This window comes from Somniosus microcephalus, chromosome 27, assembly GCF_052327205.1.
Source record: "Somniosus microcephalus isolate GS21.2 chromosome 27, FLI_Smic_1.0, whole genome shotgun sequence".
Taxonomy (NCBI): Eukaryota; Metazoa; Chordata; class Chondrichthyes; order Squaliformes; family Somniosidae; genus Somniosus; species Somniosus microcephalus.
In genome coordinates this window covers 33,115,794-33,137,181 of record NC_141013.1, presented here as the reverse complement: position 1 = coordinate 33,137,181, position 21,388 = coordinate 33,115,794, and the positions used below count along the sequence as shown (strand labels likewise).

Genomic DNA, 21,388 nt, shown 5'->3' with positions numbered 1-21,388 from the left:
GAAGCGTTACTCGACTCCACCGCGCGAACAGCAAGCTTCCCATTCTCAGTCTTGGCAAATGGCAGGCTGACTTTCATCTGTGGCTTCATCTGATACCCAGCAGCTCGTCATGGCCAGACTGAGGAGATCAAACTGCATTGGCTTAACTGAATCAGAGCAAACAATTCCAAACTGACACAAAGTGCACACATGGCTATTAAGATTTTTCAGTTGTTATTATATTAATAATCATTAGTCGCTGAGGCGAATTGCATAGATACATTTAAGGCGAAGCTAGCTGAACACAGGGAGGGAGAAAGGAGTAGAAGGTTATCCTGATAGGTTTAGAGGACGAGGGGTGGGAGGAGCCTTGTGTGGAGCATAAACACTGGCTTAGACCAGTTGGACCGAATGGCTTGTTTCTGTGCTGTAAAATCTATGGCTGGAATTTTCCGACAGGTCAGCGGACACAATCGGTGGCGGGTCAGGTGGGAAATTTGATTTTTTTTTTGACAACGCGTCTAGAACCCGCTGTCATCCCACCGCAACGCGCCTTTCCCAATGGCGCATCTGTGAACACGGATCAGACTCGACCTGCAGAGGCGGGCGGCCCAATTAAATCAATTACTGGCTTGTTGACAGACCCTTAATAATGGTTTTTAACCTTACCTTTTAACTTTAACTGCTTGCCCATGGAGTCCATGCTGCTCGTGGACCACGCCTATTAGCCTGAGGCGGGAGTTGAATGGCCATTGTATCAGCTTTTTAGTTGACAGCTTGAAATGTACTATAAAAGCTCCCACCTCACAACTGCTCACTTTCCAAGCGCAGAAGCTGTTACTTACTCCATTTGGAACTCAGATTGAGCTTTATGCAGCCTGCAAGTGTTTGGAGCAAACTTTCCATCCAGTGTCACCTCATTGGAACAACCTCTCTCACCATTGACAGATTGCTTCTGGCATCTCAACTTCACCTGCCATCTATTCCATTAACATGGGTACCATTTATACTGTCTCACCTTGGTCCTCAGAAACTGACCACGATCAACCCCAACACCAGCAGTACCAGGCACATTAGCAGCACCAATAACAACACCAACCTTCTCCGCAGTCACCTGATGCTGCACAGGATAGAAGGCATCAGCACCCAACCACATTTTTAGCTTGCAAGACAGATTTGTGTTTTGGAAAACTTGATGGAATGATGAAAGAATGTCCATATTCATGTCAGTTCAAGACAGCGTGGTGACTTATCAATATGCCTAGAACTTGTTGCTATTACTGCTTTATCTTCTCGAGTTTTACCTCATTCCTATCAGCAGAAAAGGCAAAGATGAAAAAAAGCCATTTGACCCATCAAAGCACATCCCTTTTGTATCCTAATTCTTCCATTATAGCATCCATTTTGAATGTCCCCAATGTTTTGTCTCCATTAACAGCAGCGTATTTATCTCCCTTTGTGTAAAGAAGTTCTTTGTAATACAGCATCTACTTTAATTTAGATTTCAATAATTGAATTTATGTCCTCTGGTTCTATTCACCTGGCTAACTTTAAAGTTATATTACTATCTAATTAAACATTTTGTAGCTGATACATATCCACTATGTCTATAGAGAGTGGGGAAAATGTCTGACCCATCCATAGGGAATGGGGAATGTGTCTGTAGGGCTGCAGGGAGTGGGAAAGTGTCTGTAGGGAGTAGAAAAGTGTCTGACCTGTCCATGCACTGTGGGAAAATGTCAGATGCCAACATTTTGCATGAAGCAATCTGATTCTAATTTCAATTTATGAGAAAGCAACCATACTCACAGAAACCAGTGCACTTCGCTATCTCAAATAATTCTCACACATTAGGAAAAACTGTCACGGAACAATGGGTGATCTTTAAGGAGGAGATGTTCCAAGTACAGGCTAGGTACATTCCAACAAGAGGGAAGGGTAAGAGAACCAAAGCAAGGGCTCCTTGGACGACGAGGGAGATAGAGAAGATGATGAAACAAAAAAAGAGGGTGTATGATGCATGTCAGGTGAATTCTTCAAGGGTGAACCAGACCAAATGCAATAAGTTGAGAGGGGAAATGAGGATGAAAATAAGATTGGCAAAGGGAAAATATAAGAGTAGAATGGCGATTAACATAAGTAAGCGGGTAGTAATAGGCGGGGTGGGGCCTATTAGAGAAAAAGGTGATATATGCTTAGAGGCGCATGGCAAGGCTAGAATACTCAGAGTACTTTGTATCGGTGTTTACTAAGGAGGCGGATGCTGACAAAATTTCGGTAGAAGTGGAAAAGGTAGAAGCAATGGAAGGGGTGAAAATTGATACATAGGATGTACTAGAAAGGCTGGGTATGCTTAGAGTGGACAAGACACCTGGTCCAGACGGCTTGCATCCCAGGTTGCTAAAGGAATTGGGGGAGGAGAGAGCAGAAGGGCTTGCCTTAATTTTCCAATCCTCCCTAGATGCAGGGGAGGCGCCTGAGGATTGAAAAGTGGCAAATGTGACACCATTGTTCAAGAAAGGGTATAAGGACAATCCTAGTAACTACAAGCTACAGTTTAACATCAGTGGTGGGTAAAGTTTTAGAAACAATAATCAAGGAAAAAATTAACAGGCACTTGGAGAGGTTTAAGCTAATTAAAGAGAGCCAACACGGATTTGTAAAAGGCAGATTGTGTTTGACTAATCTAATTGAATTTTTTGATGAAGTAACAGAGAGGATTGATGAAGTGAATGCAATAGATGTTGTCTAAATGGATTTTAGGAAGGTGTTTGACAAAGTACCACATAGAAGGCTGGTTAATGAAATTGAGGCTCATGGAATAGGTGGGTCAGTGGCAGCTTGGATAAGGAATTGGCTTAAGAACAGAAAACAGTGAGTTGTGGTAAATGGCTGATTTTCAAACTGGAGGATGGTAGACAGTAGTGTTCCCCAAGGGTCAGTGCTGGGGCCACTGCTTGTTTTGATATATATAAATGACCTGGATATTGGAATATAAAGTAGAATTTCTAAATTTACCGATGACACCAAACTTGGGGGTGTGGCAAACAGTGGTAATGATATCAATCGACTGCAACAGGACATAGAAAGGCTAGCAGAATGGGCAGACAAGTGGCAGATGGAATTTAATACAGAGAAGTGTGAGGTGATGCATTTTGGCAGAAGGAACTGGGAGAAGCAATATACACTTAATGGCACAGTTTTAAAGAGTGTGCAGGGACAGAGGGACCTGGGAGTTAATGTGCATAGGTCCCTGAAGGTGGCAGGACATATTGAGAGAGTGGTTAGCAAAGCATATGGGATCTTGGGCTTCATAAATAGAGGTATTAAGTACAAAAGTAGAGAAGTTATGCTGAACCTTTATAAAGCGCTGGTTAGGCAACAACTAGAGTACTGCGTCCAGTTCTGGTCACCACACTTTAGGAAGGATATGAAGTCCCTTGAGAGGGTGCAGAGGAGATTTACCAGAATGGTTCCAGTGATGAGGGATCTTAGCTACAAGGACAGGTGGAGAAGCTGGATTTGTTTTCATTAGAGCAAAGGAGGTTGAGGGGTGATTTGATAGAGGTGTACAAGATTATGACGGGTTTGGATAGGCTAGACGGGGAAAGGCTGTTCCCACTAGTTGATAGTACAAGGACTAGGGGACACAGATTTAAGGTTTTGGGCAAAAGATACGGGGGGGGATGTGAGGAAAAACTTTTTAAAGTAGTGAGTGGTGAGGACCTGGAACTCGCTGCCGACGGAAGTGGTGGAAGCGGAGACACTCAATGTTTTCAAAGGGAGACTGTATAGGCACTTGAGGGAAATAAACTTGCAGGACTATGGGGATAGAGCAAGGGAATAGGACTGACTGGACTGCTGTACAGAGAGCCGGCACGGACTCGCTGGGTCGAATGGCCTCCTTCTGTGCCGTATGACTCTTATGACATAAAAATAGGAACCAACCACCTAATTGAAAAAATGTTTGAAAGTTCTTTGAGCAGTCAAGTTGATTCACCACCCAACCTAACCATGTAAATTCAACACAAAATGCACCTAAATCTTCCCACCCCATCTTCCAATATCTTCAACAATACTTTTCCACATATGCTTCCCTTCTCTTGGCCTTTCACTCCTTCAGCTGGACATCGGATCATGATGTTTTCCATATCACCGTGCATTTGCAACTTGATGCTCCTCACTGTTGCTTTTCGCCCCTCGGTGGCAGTGCAAAAGCGATCGCGATGTGTCCTCCAGTTTCCAGGCATGTGTGATCGCACTGGTCTCCTTTGCATCCCACCCTGGGCTCCTAACTATCCATGGGCAATGCCACGGGAGGTTAGCCAGTACTATCTGGTCTCCTGCTGCTACCCTCCTGCCATATCCATTCTGCACAATTAATCACCAATCTCCTCACACGGCCTCTTGGTTTCAAATAATCTTTTGGGTGGGGGGGGGGTGGAAGAGTAGAATTGTCTGGGCCAGACATTTGTCCCATTCTGCCAGTTATTGGCAATCTGACTGTAAGAACAGTAACTGCTCTCATCATGGGGTGATTTGTGTTATAAATCTCATCTTTCAAGAAACTACTGGTGAAATAACACTGGACGGCCAGCTGGTGGCGCCATCCAAGGAGTATAAACACTCGGGCGTCTGCCCCAGCTTTACAGGGACATTTTGTAAGACAGGGAACTAGTGAAGTACAACTGGACCTCCATGTTCTGAAACAAGTTGATTAAAGCCTTGCTTTATACTCAAACCAAGTGTGTAGTGAGTTTTATTACGTCAATATGTCCATGTCATTCTTCCCCCTCTGTGGAACACAGTTTTTACTGTCGATATTTTTCACTGGTTCAGTGTCCCAGACCATTCCAGTAGATGACCCTTCACTTACTATGACCTGGGGTGAGTCTTTACCTGCCCAATAGTGCAGTAATCTGTAGCGAGCCCAGGGATCGAATCGAAATCCTTCATTACGGCTACTGGTCATATCACATGTCCTCAGGTGGTCTTTTTTGACTCCGGAACACAGTAGAATAAATACACCACTGGACTGTGTATTATGCTGTAAACTACCAAACAGATTTAATAAACAGTAAGTGAACAAAAGCAATGACAGAATGCAGGTTTATGGCAGTTCCAAGTTCCTTGAATATTAACCTTATATGTGATGATTTGTTACATAGAGTCTCACTCTGACCTGTATGTCTCTGTCACTCTCACTGTTACTCTATCACTATCTTAAACTCAAAAAGAGCTGCCAATGAAACATATATACAAATAAAACCCACAAGATGCTTGACTTAAGAAAACTACTAGGCACTTGGTCTAAGCATTAAACAAAGCTTTAATCAACTGTTTTACAACATGGAGGTCTAGTTGTGTCCTTCACTAGTTCCTGTTAAGAATGTCCTGCGCAAGCTGGGCCCATGCCCGAGTATTTATACTCTCCCTGGACAGTGCCACCCGCAGGCCGCTCAGTTGATTCATGTCAATGCTTGTATTTGAATGGAATGGCTTCTGCACTCCCTCGGGCATCTGGCCAGATGCAACGTCTATATTTTGAAGCTACTTTATTGAGACTATCTGGGCCATTTTCTATGCATGGACCTGATTTTTAACCCTATAATGCATAGTGATAGAATAAAGAAGCCAGTATCATCGCGGACAAAAATAATTTGTGTGCCCATCACCTCCGACCAGCTCCTTTATCTGTTCTGCTCTCCTTCTGACAGGATGTTTGTTATTTGTTCTAGGACTCTGAGAAAAAAGGATTAATAGGCAAGATCCACATGGTTCAAGATATTGTTATTACAGTTCAAAATATCCTGGATAAAATAGCATCGTTTGGTGAAAGAATCAAAAAGTAAGTATTGCAGTTGGTTTTGAGCTATATTAAGCTGTCTTTTACTGATCAGGTACCCTGACTATACTTCATTTGATATTTGACAATATCACAATAATTAGATATTTGTCAACTAGTAATTACTTATAGTCAGTGAATTATTGAAGTCATGATCAAGTTTTAATTTCTTCCTTTAGAAATGAGTTCATCCTTTTCTGTTCATGACTTTTGTCTGTCTATCAAACTGATGATTGCACCTGGGTTTCCTCTTGTTAGATTCAACACTCACAAGGATCGATAATCTCCACAGAGCCACAGAAGTTCATAGCACACAAGGAGGCCATTTGGCCTGTCATGCATTAGCTGACTCCGTGCTAGAGTAATCCAAAATTAATTCCTCTGATCTGATCTATCCCCATAGCTTTGTACCTAACTTTTCTTCAGATAGTTATCTACATTTCCCTTAATGTAGCTCCTGCCTGAACTACTCACTGCGGCAAAGCATTCTAAGATCTAACAAGCCTGCATGAAGACATTTCTCCTAACCTGTCTCTACAATCTTTTGGTGATGATTTTAAATTGCTAGCCCCTCATCACTGACTCCCTAAACAGTTGAAATAGTCTTTCTTCGCTCACAGAAATTGGCCATTTAGCACTGACGCCTATTCTCACACTTCTCAAGCAGTTAACAAGTTGCTTTAATCACCAGTATTTCCAACCAGGCTGGAAATAGAGTCATGCAGCAAGCAAATCAGATTGCACAGACAAAGGCTCCTCACAGCAACTGAAACCCTTCAATCTTTGATCTTCTGTCTTTGATCCCATGATCCTTTTTGGCGACCTGCATTGAAGAAAGAATGAATTTGTATTTCTATTTAATTTATACACTATCTTTCATGTCCTTGGAATGTCCCAAAGTACTTCACCATCAATAAAGCGTAGTCATAGTGGTAATGTAGCGACTATGGCAGCCAGATTGCAACACACATTTTGGGGAGCTGGTAGAAGGAATGGTGACTTTGCTCATGCTGCTGCCAGTCTATGGTAATGTCAATGAATAGGCAAGGCTGATGGAAAGTTGGCCTTTATCTCAAGCGGGGTGGAGTACAAAGGGGAGGAAGTTATGCTTCAGTTGTATAGAGTCTTGGCCAAATCCCATCTGGAGTACTGCGTTTACCTCAGGAAGGATACATTGGCCTTCGATCCACCAGAATTATGCCGGGGTTCAGTGGGTTAAATTATGAGGACAGGTTGCATAAACTTGGCTTGTATTCCCTTGAGTATAGGAGATTGAGGGGTGATCATTTTGAGGTGTTTAGAATGTTAAAAGGATTTGATAGGGTAGATACAGTGAAACTGTTTCCTCTGGCAGGGGAATCAAGAACAAGGGGGCATAATCTTAAAATCGGAGCTAAGTCATTTGGGAGTGAAGTCAGGAAGCGCTTTTTCACACAAAGGGTAGTAGAAAGCTGGAATTCTCTCCCCCAAAAGGCTGTGGATTCTACGACAATTGAAGCTTTCAAGACTAAGAGAGATAGATTTTTGTTAGTTATGGGTATCAAGGGATTATGGAGCAAAGGCAGGTAAATGGAGTTGAGATGCAGATCAGCCTTGATCTAATTGAATGGCAGAGGTATCTCGAGGGGCCGAATGACCTACTTCTGTTCCTAATGCTCCAATGTTTCCTGCGTCACATTGCAAATGTAATAGTTTGCTGCTCAGTAGCTGTTCCTGTCCAGTTTCTGTTGTGTTCCTTAAAAGTGTTGCAGAGATTTAGTGCAGTGGTTACCTTGATTTCCACTGACAGTCTGTGACTCTCATTGACCTGGACTGCAACTCGGTGCCAGCTTCTTGGTTCAGCTTCATCCTTGTCAGACACTGCACCTCGGTGAGCCGCAGTTGGCTGCACTTTGCGCAGAAACACCTTGTCCAAGGTTGGCTGGGTACTGCAACTTTTCCAACAGTGTAGATCAACCCTATCTAAACAAATCCATCTTTTCCAGCTCCTGTAAAACTGTTCAATCAAAACTAGTTGACCAGTCATGGTGTTCCTCACAGAGAAAAATGAAAAGATTTTGGCCGCGAAATTCAGTAGGTTAGCGCCTCCCGTTAGCGCCTGGTGGGGGGGCGCTAACAGGGCGCTAAGGGGTTTGTGCTCAGGTGCGGTGAATGCAGCGACGCCTGCGAACTTCAGTGCCGGTTTAGCATTGGCGATAACTCTTAGCGCCTGGCCCTCTAGCGCCTCGCAGATCGTGACGTCATAAAGTGCGCAGCGCCCCGTATCGCCCCGGATGGAAAATTGACTCTCGCCCCCTGCTTTATCGCCTCGCGTCGACAACGCCAGCAAGAGGGGGCATTGTGAACTTGGCTGGCTGCTTTGAGAGCGGTAATTAAAGGGAATGCTTTTCAGGTCACGCAACCTTTATTATTTGCACCAATCTGGTGCCTGCGCAAAGTTTTTAATGTTTCATTGCTGCAAGCTCTCCAAACCCTCCACTTTGTGAGAGTGTTTGGGCTGTAATGGCAGTCGCCCAGGTCGCCTTGCAAAACAGAACTGACGACAACTAGCTTGTGCAGCATCATTGGTCCTTCCCTTTAAGTGAGGGAATCAGCCTCTGTGATGAAAGAGTGCCGTTTACAATACGCTCAAAATAGTTTAGCGCTCTGCCGCTACCGTCCCACTTTCGGACTTTAGCGCCCTAAGAGAAGTGGTTAGCGCTTGATTTAGCGTTCCACTTCCCTCTTGGAGTGCTAAAACTGAATTTCATGGGAGGCAGGAATGATTAGTGCCTGGCGCTAATTTTTCAACTTTTAAAGTTTTAGCGCCTCAAACGGGGCTATACCGAATTTCTCCCCCTTTGACTTGGAAAGATCTGGGTGTAGTAGTTTCTTTTTATGTGCCAGGCTTGTTCAGTCTTTGACGTAGATACACAGAGATGCTGATCTTGTCGAGCAATATGCCCAGCCCCCTATTCAACGTAAATAAGCTTCAACATGTTGGGATCTGAAGTTCAGATGTAAAGCTGTCTGAGCCCAATGTTCTGAGCCAAACCTTATATCGGACAATTCTAATGCTTTAAAATCACTGTGCTTGTCCCGGGAACTCTGAACATAAGAACATAAGAAATAGGAGCAGGAGTAGGCCAATCGGCCCCTCGAGCCTGCTCCACCATTCAATAAGATCATGGCTGATCTGATCCTAACCTCAAATCTTCTATCACTCTGCATCCACCCGAACCCATGTGATCTCCCGGGAGAGGCGAAAAACCAGATAAAGACCCAATGGCCAATTTGGGAGAAAAAAATCTGGGAAATTCCTCTCCGACCCATCTAGGCGATCGAAATTCTTTCAGGAGACCACTCTGTCCCTATATTTTCTACAGTACTTACCTTCTGTAAAGGCGATCTCCACCCCAGCCAGGGACAGGAATAAAACCATCTCCTGAAATCTAACACAGAATTAGAACACAGTAGGAGCAGAACCAGGCTACACGGCCCCTGGGCCCACTCCACTACCCACAGGGCCATGACCATTCCGAACCTAGACTCATGTCCAATTTCCTGCCCGCTCCCCGTAACCCTTAATTCCCTTTACTTCTAGGAAACTATCTATTTCTGTTTTAAATTTATTTAATGATGTAGCTTCCACAGCTTTCTGGGGCAGCAAATTCCACAAACCTACCACCCTCTGAGTGAAGAAGTTTCTCCTCATCTCAGTTTTGAAAGAGCAGCCCCTTATTCTAAGATTATGCCCCCTAGTTCTAGTTTCACCCTTCATTGGGAACATCCTCACCGCATCCACCCGATCAAGCCCCTTCACAATCTTATATGTTTCAATAAGATCGCCTCTCATTCTTCTGAACTCCAATGAGTAGAGTCCCAATCTACTCAACCTCTCCTCATATGACCACCCCCTCATCCCCAGGATTAACCGAGTGAACCTTCTTTGTACTGACTCGAGAGCAAGTATGTCTTTTCTTAAGTATGGACACCAAAACTGTATGCAGTATTCCAGGTGCGGTCTCACCAATACCTTGTACAACTGCAGCAATACCTCCCTGTTTTTATATTCCATCCCCCTAGCAATAAAAGCCAACATTCCATTGGCCTTCTTGTGCAGTCCCAAACTGAATACATTCAGAAACATCCAAATAAAACAATTAAGTTCAGCTTGTAATTCAAACCTCATCCCTTAATATAAAACATTTCATGTTTTTAGAACTAAAATATATATTTTTTTAAATAGTTGTAAAATGCCCATGGTATTGCCCATAGTCAGTTGATAAATGTGAGTTTTTTAATGTACAAGATGGTGACCGAGTTGGGGGAGAGACTGCAGAAATTTGCTCCACAGAGCCACCTAATGAGCACAAGCTGCAACTGTATCGTGACAGATGACATAGGAAAATTGAATGGGAAATGTTGACATCTCAATTTACCATGGGAAATGGTAACAGAAAGGTTTGACCAGAAGTCACAACAACAGAAAGTTATGTTTGTGGACAGGAAGTGTACACCCTATGCAAGATTTTTAATAATATATAGATAAAGATCTCCACCGCTGGACAGAATGTAATGTAAAGTAGATTTAATTATTAGCCAGCTCCCGTTAACACCAAGTTAAATTTAAGAATGAACGTGCTCATATTAGAATTCCTTTTTCCACTGCTACTAATTGATGTTCAGAACTAATACGTGGGAATAAATTACTTCCAAACTATATGCCTTTGAGTGGAAAATCCAATATAGCACAGAACACTAACTTTCTAAAAGTTTCAACAAAATCTCACTCAAGTACCATGATTATAAGTGAAGTGCTTGCTTTCATCGGAAATTGAGTGTATTGAAATGGATGAAGTCAGGGATTGGAATACACCTGTTCTTACAGGACTTACTGTTCAGTGGAATAGCCTGTATCTTGCGTCTTGTGTTGGCTTTGTGTATTGGATATCAGTAAGCTTTGGAGCGTTAGCTACTTAATAAATACATTTACAATATTCTGTTAATTCACCTTGGTGAAAGAGAGCACATGACTTCAATAAGATATTCTTCCTGTACTTTCATATTATCTTTCTCGCACTGAGCTACTAGTTGTAACTGGTAAATATACACAAACACAATTCATCATCTGGTGATCATATATTGCTTTGAATTAATCAGCTACAAATAGATTTTAGTCATTGATTTTGTGCATAATCACATCTATTAGTCTTTGTATTGTGCAATAACTTTCGGAATTTATCGACAGTGTGAAAACCCACAACACAGATTGGAGGTATACATCAATTAGCAAATTTATTCTGTAGGATTCACTAAAGCACGATTGTTTTACTAGACTACAAATGTGTGAATATTCATTGGAAGCAACCTCGATCATATGCTTCAACATTCATTAGGTGATCAATCAGCCTTGACATACAATCCGTCATTTTCAAAAAATGGATTAAGAGAAGAAATTTTGAATTCTCGCGAAACGGATTAGCTCACTTTGTGTTGATTCCACCGATCAGCTCAATGCAAAGCATTCCTGTACATCGCGCAAGAGGGCTTGTGTGAGAAAGCACAATCCCCCTCTCCTCGGTGGATCTGTGGGGCTGCCGAGGATAACTCTGTTGACTATTTCCTGATGAAAGCACGTCTCTGTTTTGTATTCGGGGTGTAGTTCAAAGTCAGGTTCTTGTAAATTGATTGCATTGTCAGCAAGTGCGTGCACATAGATTCTGCAACGCCAAGAACCGGAACCAAGTGTTGCGAGCAAGGCGAGAGGCAAGATACAACAGTAATGAAAAATGCAAGTTCTACTAAGCCATGTTTACACAAGAGAGGCAGATGATGTAGCCTGCGATGGTGTGTTAATGAGTTCCTGACGTGGATGTGCAGAGGGAAAGCCAAGTTAGGGATCAACATTTAGATTCAGGGTTGTGACTATCAGCTTAAGCTTGGTAGCCTGAGAATTGTAATATCTGTAAAGCCAAATCCTGATTGTGATGTTCAAGGTATGAGCATCCCAAAATAGGGGCAGGGGTTATATGCAGACTCACTAGTAGAATGCCAGTCATCACACGCATTGCTCCTAGCAACTGCCTTGGAGCATGGATGCTTCTGCCCTGACCCCAGTAGACTTTCAAAAGTTAGCAATTAATCAAACAGTCAAAAAATTAAAGGTGACGCTTATCTTTATACCTCCGATAACTGCTGTGATAGTAGGGTATGTTAAATGGCGGAGTATTTGTACAGGGGAATACTTAGACACTGAACACTTGGAGAAGGACAATCATTTTTTTTAAAGGGCTGCCCTCAAACTGGTCTCATGCTACATGGCTGACTCTGTCAGGCAACTAGGAATGGGCAGTAAATACGGCCTTGCCAGTGTCGTGGGCATCCCGAGAATAAAAAAAGAAAAGGGTTAGATAATGGAAAGAGACTAGAATACTTCATCGGTGAATGCATTTACAGAGGGTCTCCTTCAGTCACAAAGGGGGCTATTCCCTGGGAATGTTGGGGGGGGGGACGGGAATTATTTTTGTTTATGAATGGGAGAAAAAACTTTTGGAAATTTTTGCCTTGAATAGAAACGCTGGGAAGAGTGGCGAGGGGACTCATTTCCTGCACAACACAACTTTACTGAAACATGTAGTGAGATAATCTCTATCTGCAGGGTCTGACATCTGCTGAATGTGTCTGAAGGAGCTGGGCCTATAGAATGAGGCTCAGTGATCAATCAAATCAGCCGATGTAAGTGTATCTGTTCAGCTGGTGATCTAGCGAAGAGGAGAGTAGTCAATCTAGTCATGGGTCAGAAACTGCTAGTCCATGTGGTCCTGTGGTGATAATGTTCCTCTTCTATCCCTATTGATCTGATAGGAGTGATGGTATTGAACTTGTTATTGTGATTCAATGCTCATGCCCCTAGTGGCAAAGATGGTAATCTCATTGTGGTAGTGAGCAGGCCACCTTATCCTAAAAACATAGGCTCAAAATAGCAGTAGTTCTCTGTTTCTTTTAAGAACATAAGAAATAGGAGCAGGAGTAAGTAATACAGCCCCTTGAGCCTGCTCCACCATTCAATAAGATCATGGCTGATCTTCGACCTCAACTCCACTTTCCCGCCCAATCCCCATAGCCCTTGATTCCCTTAGAGTCCAATAATCTATCGATCTCAGCCTTGAATATACAGGAAACTCTTTTTTTATCCAGCACCGACGGGACCGGCGTGGTGCCGGTTGATCAAAAAGTCCGGATTACAGAGAGGTATACTTACCAAGGTACGAGAGCCCCGTACATGGCCAGAGGTGCAGGAGCCCCAGTTACACGGCACTTGTGCAGGAGTCCCGGTTAAATGGATCAGACCCAGGAGTCCCTGTTGCATGGCCACAGGTGCAGGAACCCCGGTTACATAGCCACAGATCCAGGAACCCCGGTTACACGGCACTTGTGCAGGAGTCCCGGTTACACGGATCAGACCCAGGAGTCCCTGTTGCACGGCCACAGGTGCAGGAACCCCGGTTACACGGCCACAGGTGCAGGAGCCCCGGATACATGGCACTTGTGCAGGAGTCCCGGTTACACGGATCAGACCCAGGAGTCCCTGTTGCACGGCCACAGGTGCAGGAACCCCGGTTACATGGCCACAGATCCAGGAACCCTGGTTACACGGCCACTAATATATAGTAAAACTTACCTGAACCTACTCCTGAATTTTGCCGGTTAAGAGAGATTTCCGGATATTTAGGTGCTGGTTAAAAGAGAGTTTCCTGTATTCTGAGCGACTGCGCATCCACAGCCCTCTGGGATAGAGAATTCCAAAGATTCACAACCCTCTGAGTGAAGAAATTTCTCCTCATCTCGGTCTGAAATGGCCGACCCCTTATCCTGAGACTATGCCCCCTCATTTCCTGTTAAATTTCTCTCCTTCACTCCTGAAGGTTGTTGTCTCCTTGGTGGGTGTGGTCCTGTAGATGTTCTTCACCATCCACCATGCCCAAATGGCCATGCTTCTGTGAGCCTAGACGATGGGTTGTGGCAGACTGTTGTGCCACAGAGAACATCCCAGCAAATCCTGATCCTGTCTTCACCGGATGTCCATACACTCGCATCTGCAGCAGGGCTTATTGGCTAGAGGATAAAGAACGGAATTTTTCGTGATCCCTTCCCTAAGCACAGGGGACTAAAGCCAATTGTAGCACCAAACCGCCACTGCTGTCCTGGATGAGCTCAGCTAACTCTACAACAGCACCTCCCAAACCTGTGACCTCCAGCACCCAGAAGGACAAGGGCAGCAGGCGCATGGGAACACCGCCACCTCCAAGTTCCCCTCCAAGTCACGCACCATCCTGACTTGGAAGTATATCGCCGTTCCTTCATCGTCGCTGGGTCAAAATCCTGGAACTCCCTCCCTAACAGCACACGGACTGCAGCGGTTCAAGAAAGCGGCCACTTCTCAAGGGCAATTAGGGATGGGCAATAAATGCTGGCCTTGTCAGCGACGCCCACATCCCGTGAACTAATTACAAAAAACTCAGTCCAAATTGGGGATCCTATTTTGGATCTTCTTGCTCTCACTGTCATAACTAATTGAGCGATTAGGGAAATACAGCATTGTTTTTTTAAGTAGACTCCATAGTGTAGTCAAAATCAAAGTGAGTGCATATATGCTGCAAAACATAGGTGAGAACCCTCAACATTTGGGCAAGCTTGCCTCAGGTGGATTCCATGGGGACTATTTCAAAGAAGAGCAGGGGAGTTCCCCCCAGTGTTCTGGCCAATATTTGTCCCTCAATCAACATCACAAAATACAGATTATAATAGCAAAATACTGTGGATGCTGGAAATCTGAAATAACAACAGAAAACGCTGGAAAAACTCAGCAGGCCAGGCAACATCCGTGGAGAGAGAAACAGAGTTAACGTTTCAGGTCTGGGACCCTTCATCAGAACTGGAAAAAGCTGGAGATGTAACAGATATTCAGCAGGTGCAGAGACAGGAGGGGGAGGGGGGAGGAAGGAATTGAAGGAATATACTGTGCTTTTGTAAGAGGCAGGAAAGATAAAATGTTGCAAATGGGAATGGCAAAATCACACAGCATGAAAAATGGGGGCAGGGGTTATAGTTTGAAATTGTTGAACTCAACGTTGAGGCCAGAAGGCTCAGTCCGTAAGGGTGACCCTGAGCTTCCGGTCGCCTGTCACTTTAATTCACTGCTTCACTCCCACTCTGATCTCTCTGTTCTCGGCCTATTACATTGTTCCAATGTAGCTCAACGTAAGCTCGAGGAACAGCACCTCATCTTTCGATTAGGCACTTTACAGCCTTCTGGCCTCAACATTGAGTTCAACAATTTCAAACTATAACCCCTGCCCCTATTTTTCATGCTGTATGATTTTGCCATTCTCATTTGCAACATTTTATCTTTCCTGCCTCTTAACTAAGCACAGTATGTTCCTTCAATTCCTTCCTCCCCCTCCCCCCCTGTCTCTGCACCTGCTTAATATCTGTTACATCTCCAGCTTTTTCCAGTTCTGATGAAGGGTCCCAGACCTGAAACGTTAACTCTGTTTCTCTCTCCACGGATGCTGCCTGGCCTGCTGAGTATTTCCAGCATTTTCTGTTGTTATGCCTGAAACAGATTATCTGGTCATTATCACATTGCTGTTTGTGGGATCTTGCTGTGTGCAAATTGGCTGCTGCAGTGACTACATTTCAAAGGTACTTCATTGGCTGTAAAGCGCTTTGGGACGTCCTGAGGTTGTGGAAGGCGCTATAGAAATGCAAGTCCTTTCTTTTTTCGTTTTATTATATTAAAGTTAAGATTTCAGTTTTCAAAGCACCTGAATTTCATTCCTTTTGATCCTGAGATCCAAAATCATCCAAGAGTTCACCTTTACCGTGGATCAACTTGCAGGTGCAACTATTTACATTCACTTTGTTGATGCCAGTAGTTGGAGCAAATCTGATTTTACTCTGTTTAAAATTTGATGTATTTAAGCTTATCCTGATATATGCGGATGATTCTCTCGTCGTGCTGAATTGCACCGTGTCTGAACGGTCATTGATGCATTTAAGGGGAAGCTAGATAAACATACGAGGGAGAAAGGAATAAAAGGATATGCTGGTTAGATGAAGAGGGGTGGGAGGAGGCTCTTGTGGAGCATAAACACCGGCATAGACCAGATGGGCCGAATGGCCTGTTCTTGTGCTGTACATTCTATGACGCACTTCAAAAATGTCGTTAGTGACCAGGATGTGCCTTATAACAGTGAGAATGTCTGAATGCAATTGTGCAGTGCTGGAGTTAGGACCAGATCGCCAAATAAAACACAACACAGTAGGTGAAACCCATTGACCCGTACGTTCTCACCCCATTAACCATGAGCAAATTATTTGGTGCAAGGGCCCTTTAAGAACAAACTTTTGAAATGTAGATGAATGGCTGAACTTGTACAGTGCTGCAGAGGAGTAGAGCCCACTTGTTGAGCAGTCCAATCAGATCATATTATTTCAATAAACTATCGACTAATAGGCTTGTGCACACACCAAAACTCATCAGAAAATGATAGAGTGGTATATTGTCACAAGAATTTAATCTGATCTGACAACAATCTTGAGTTTGCACATCATTATTGTGTTTTACGTTGTGCCTATACTAATCCTGGAATACATTATTGAGCAGTAATTAATTATTGCTTACTTTATTGACAAATAGAAAGGAGGCTGCGTTCTCATAACGATAATGTATTTAGTACATTCTCTTTAGCTCTGTCCCAGGTGCATTGTCGGGTACCTCGCAAGGGTGATAATGAGGATGTGAGCATGTTATCTGATGTATTTCCCTGGGGTCGCTGGGATTTCAAACAGAAGAAATTAGTATTATGATTCTTTCATTGGAGAATGCATATATTAATGTGAAATGATTAAAGTTTGATTACGCCATGTCACTCTGGGTTTTTAATTAATAAAATTCCAGTTTTATGTGAAATAGGTGGTGGGGGGGAGGAGGTTTTCAGGCCATTTTCATTCCGCTCATTATACAAAAGAGGATTAATTCTACATCGACACGCGAGCCACATTCTGGATTGTGGTTCCAGTCACACTTTGATAAAATCAGCTCGGTTGGAAAGTGTTTGTTTCCAAGCAGCTGCTGTAAAGATTGAACGGAAGGGGATCATTCAGTGTTCAGAAGATGCAGAAAGATCCAAGGTGGAAGACTAGTCGTGATAATCAGGACCAAAAGAGATCTTTCAGTAATCTACTCTGACAATGAACCAGATTGTGTTCCTTTAGTGACACTTATATTCATTATTCAATATTACAGCTACGGAAGTCTTTGTTGATAGACAACACAGTGCATTTGACTTGCAGCCCGGCAGATGCACAGAAAGGAGTAATGCTGCTCTTGGACGAGGCTGACACTCCAGTGCAGTGCTGAGGGAGTGCTGCACTGTCAGAGGTGCCGACGTTTGGATGAGATACTAAACCAAGGCCCTGTCTGCTCTCTCAGGTGGACATAAAAGATCCCGCTGCACCATTGCAAAGAAGAGCAGGGGAGTTCTCCCCGGCGTCCTGGCCAATATTTATCCCTCAACCAACATCACTGACGTAAGAAAACTACTCGGCACTTGGTCTAAGCGTTAAACAAAGCTTTAATCAACTGTTTTACAACATGGAGGTCTAGTTGTGTCCTTCACTAGTTCCTGTTAAGAATGTCCTGGGCAAGCTGGGCCCGTGCCCGAGTATTTATAATCTCCCTGGACAGCGCCACCCGCAGGCCGCTCAGTATTATTTCATAAGTCTTTCTTTCATGAATGACTGCTTCATGTCAATCACTAAAACAGATTATCTGGTCATCATCTCAGTGCTGTCTGTGGGAGCTTGCTGTGAGCAAATTGGCTGCCGCGTTTCCTACATTACAACAGTGACTACACTTCAAAGGTGCTTCATTGACTGTAAAGCCGTTTGGGACGTGCTGAGGTCGTGAAAAGTGCTATAGAAATGCATGTCCTTCCTTTCTCCCTCCCTTCATCCCTTCTCTTCCAAGGAGTCTGTAAAGTTATGTTAACCAGCGACCAACAATCTGTTTAGTAATTTTAATTCTGCGAGTTTTTACTGTAGATTGCACAGGTTTCCCGGTCCCATTCTTTGCAGCTCTTGCCAAATTCAAAGGACTTTTCGGCTCTGTTTTGATGCAGGATGATGGGCTCAATTTTCACTTCTGCCACCTGCCATTAATGGGGCGGTAACGGCCTCAAGATGGGGCCGGTAACCTTACTGCCCCCGTTAACACTGATGAGGCGGCCGGCGATCTGTTGAAAGGGGCTAATCGCTGGACGCACTCACCTGTTTCAGGCGGCAGGCCCCTTTTAATATGCAAATCGGGGTCCAGTCGGAAGTGGTCGGTGTCCGAGCTGTGGACCTTGTGGTGCCTGGTAGTGCAGGAGTGCAACTGTGCGCCACACAAAAATAATCTGAGCCGCTGCCGCTCCGGGATCCTCCGCACCTACCTACAGGCTGGGGCAGCCTGATATCAGTAGGCCTCGATCTGGCCAGCATGCACCAGGACACCCGTTGGATGCCCCGCAGCTCTGCGGCCTGATGGTATTGAGGTCGGTGTGTCAACGTCACTGCCGCCTCTTCGGGTGCGGGCGATCGGTTGCCACGTGTCACCAGAAGTCACAATCAACCCCCGCATTAATGGCGCGAATCTCTGTGCTCCGCCTCTTCCATCCTGGGACGGGTGTGTCCGCGTTTGTTTCTTGCGCTTTGGCTGTTGGCGTACAACCTTAAATGGAATGTAGCAGAAGATTTCCTCTTGCTTTAGGTGTAGTGAAATCATTAAGACTTTTCTACACCTTGTGCACACTGGTTCTGCTATTTTTCCTGCAGCTGGGTTAGCGGTAGTGTGGTGGTGGTGTGGGGGGAGGGGTTTCTGATCGGCATGGGGGGTGGGGGGGTCCGATCTTCGATCTCCGATCAGAAAGAAAAAGACTTACATTTATATAGTGCCTTGCATGACCACCGGTCGTCCCAAAGCGCTTTACAGCCTATGAAGTACTTTTGGAGTGTAGTCACTGTTGTAATGTGGGAAATGTGGCAGCTAATTTGCGCACAGCAAGCTCCCACAAACATCAATGTGATAATGAGCAGATAATCTGTTTTTTTTTTGTTATGTTGATTGAGGGATAAATATTGGCCCAGGACACCGGGGATAACTCCTCTGCTCTTCTTCGAAATAGTGCCATGGGACCTTTTACGTCCACCTGAGAGGGCAAACGGGGCCTCAGTTTAACGTCTCACCCGAAAGATGGCACCTCCGATAGTGCAGCACTCCCTCAGTACTGCACTGGAGTGTCAGCCTAGCTGTATGTGCTCAAGTCCCTGGAGTGGGACTGGAACCCACAACTTTCTCACTCAGAGGCGAGTGTGCTACCCACTGAGCCACAGCTGATCAGGGGGGTGGGGGAGGGGCCCTGGCCCTCAGCCTCATCATAATATTGAAATGGCCAACTCTCCTCCTGGGAGCGGGGTCGCTGCCTGCCCCCTCCGCCCTGCCTCCGTTAAAACCGGAAATGGGGGGAGGGGTTGGGGTCATGTTTGATATTTAAAAAATTTTAACCTTCCACCCAACCCAAACCCACCCTTTTTTTGGGGGGGTTAACATTACCTCCGGGATCTCCTGCCCCACAAGTGAACTCGCTCACACCACCCGCCCAATTTCTCAGTAATTATTTCCTGGCCAACACACAAGTTGCTGGTGCCGTCTACTCCATTTAATTCAAAGCTGCATCATTGACGTTAAACTCCCGTTATTTACGTTGCGTAATTCAAATAACTGAAGAGCGCAAAAATTACTTTGAATTATCAGTGGAGTGCATTCTGACGCTGTAACCTAGAATTTCTTCTAAATACAACAGAGGGGAGAAACTGTTGTAAAAACAAGATTATACTTAGCATTTTATGATCCCCGTGTCATAATAAATAAGCGCGCAGTGGGAAATGGAGGCCAGCAGTATCAATAGTTATAGCGCTAATTAGCATCGGAGCCAAGTAAAAACATTGTAATTTTAGTAAGAAATCCTGTAAGGCTGATGGTTAGGGTCTGAATTACATCTTTATAAGCTGCTCCTTGGAGTGTTCCTTTAATGGAAATATACTCAATCCTTGTCATAATAATACTTACAAATCAATAATTATGTAAAGTAAAGTGAGTTCATTTGGGAAAACAGCAGAATAGATGCAGTGTCGGAAGGGTTTATGCAATCCCCTTTAGACTCTTGGCTTTATCATTTTCCACACTATTTTGATTTTTCCCTTAAATGGGTGGTTCTTTTTTGAAGTGATGTATCCAGTTGCACCTGTTGTTTGTTGGGAAGAGTAGCTTTACAGAGTAAATATCTTGGATTTTGAAACACTACGCAAAGATCACATAGCAAATTTTTTAATTCATTCATGAGATGTGGGCGTCGCTGGCAAGGCCAACATTTATTGCCCTTGAGAAGGTGGTGGTGAGCCGCCTTCCTGACAACTGAGTGGCTCGCTCGGCCATTTCAGAGGGCAGTTAAGAGTCAACCACATTGCTGTGTGTCTGGAGTCATATATAGGCCAGACCGGCTAAGAACGGCAGATTTCCTTCCCTAAAGGACATGACTGAACCAGATGGGTTTTTCCGACATTCCAGTAGTTTCATGGTCACCATTACTGATGCTAGCTTTTTTTTCCAGATTTATTTAACTGAAATTTAGCTGCCGTGAGCAGGATTTGAAGTTCTGTCTCTGGATCATTATTCCAGGCCTCTAGGATTACTGGTCCAGTAACCTTTCCACTATGCTACTGCTCCTGAGCTGCGATTTTAATTTTAATTTCCTCTTTTTTTTTAAAACTCACAGCACCTTCAACTGGTCGGTCCCTTTCCTGACCAAGCTTGCCTGTGTCGTGCTCGCTGTCTGCACCTTCGTGTTGTACTTTGCCTCATTGAGGTACCTCCTGCTGATCTGGGGTAAGAATCTTTCTCTCGCGTCGGTTATAATTCCACAGCGCTGGCCAGCGTAATAAATGGCTTGCAAGCGTGTTAAATGCCGAAGCCACAGACTGATGTGTTTAAATGAAGTACGTTGAACGTTTATGTTGTGACTATATATAGTTAGCATTAGTACTGCGTTTGGGCGGTCTCGCTCCAGTTCCTCGTGGGCATTGTCACAGTGCAAAACTGCCGTAGCTTGATATTAGTTTGTCAATCATTCTCAGGCAACATAGGATCAGGAGCAGGGCATTCACCCCCTCGAGCCTGTTCCACATTCTCTTAGATCATGGCTGATCTGAATCTTAACTCCCATCTACCCGCCTTGGTTCTGTAACCTTTAATACCCTTGCCTAACAAAAATCTATTAATCTTAGTTTTGAAATTTTCAATTGACCCCCCACCCCCCGCTACCCACCCAGCCTCAACAGCTTTTTGGGGGAGAGTTCCAGATTTCCACTGTGAAGAAGTGCTTCCTGATATCACTCCTGAACAGCCTGGCTCTAATGTTAAGGTTATGCCCCCATGTTGTCACCAACATTGTGATTAAACCAGTTGCAAAGGTGCTGGCC

At 44.3% G+C, this 21,388-nt stretch overlaps 1 protein-coding gene across 3 annotated transcripts in view; it reads left to right on the top strand.

Annotated features, from left to right (window-relative positions):
* The window catches only part of LOC147100112 (multiple C2 and transmembrane domain-containing protein 2-like), a 538,576-nt gene that overhangs the window by 500,187 nt on the left and 17,001 nt on the right, over positions 1 to 21,388 (top strand). For all 3 annotated transcript variants that reach the window (XM_085968827.1, XM_085968825.1, XM_085968826.1), the window contains exons 20-21: positions 5,718 to 5,827; positions 20,686 to 20,795. In XM_085968827.1, coding sequence (XP_085824953.1) covers positions 5,718 to 5,827; positions 20,686 to 20,795 — 220 coding nt within the window. The remainder of the gene's footprint in view (positions 1 to 5,717; positions 5,828 to 20,685; positions 20,796 to 21,388) is intronic.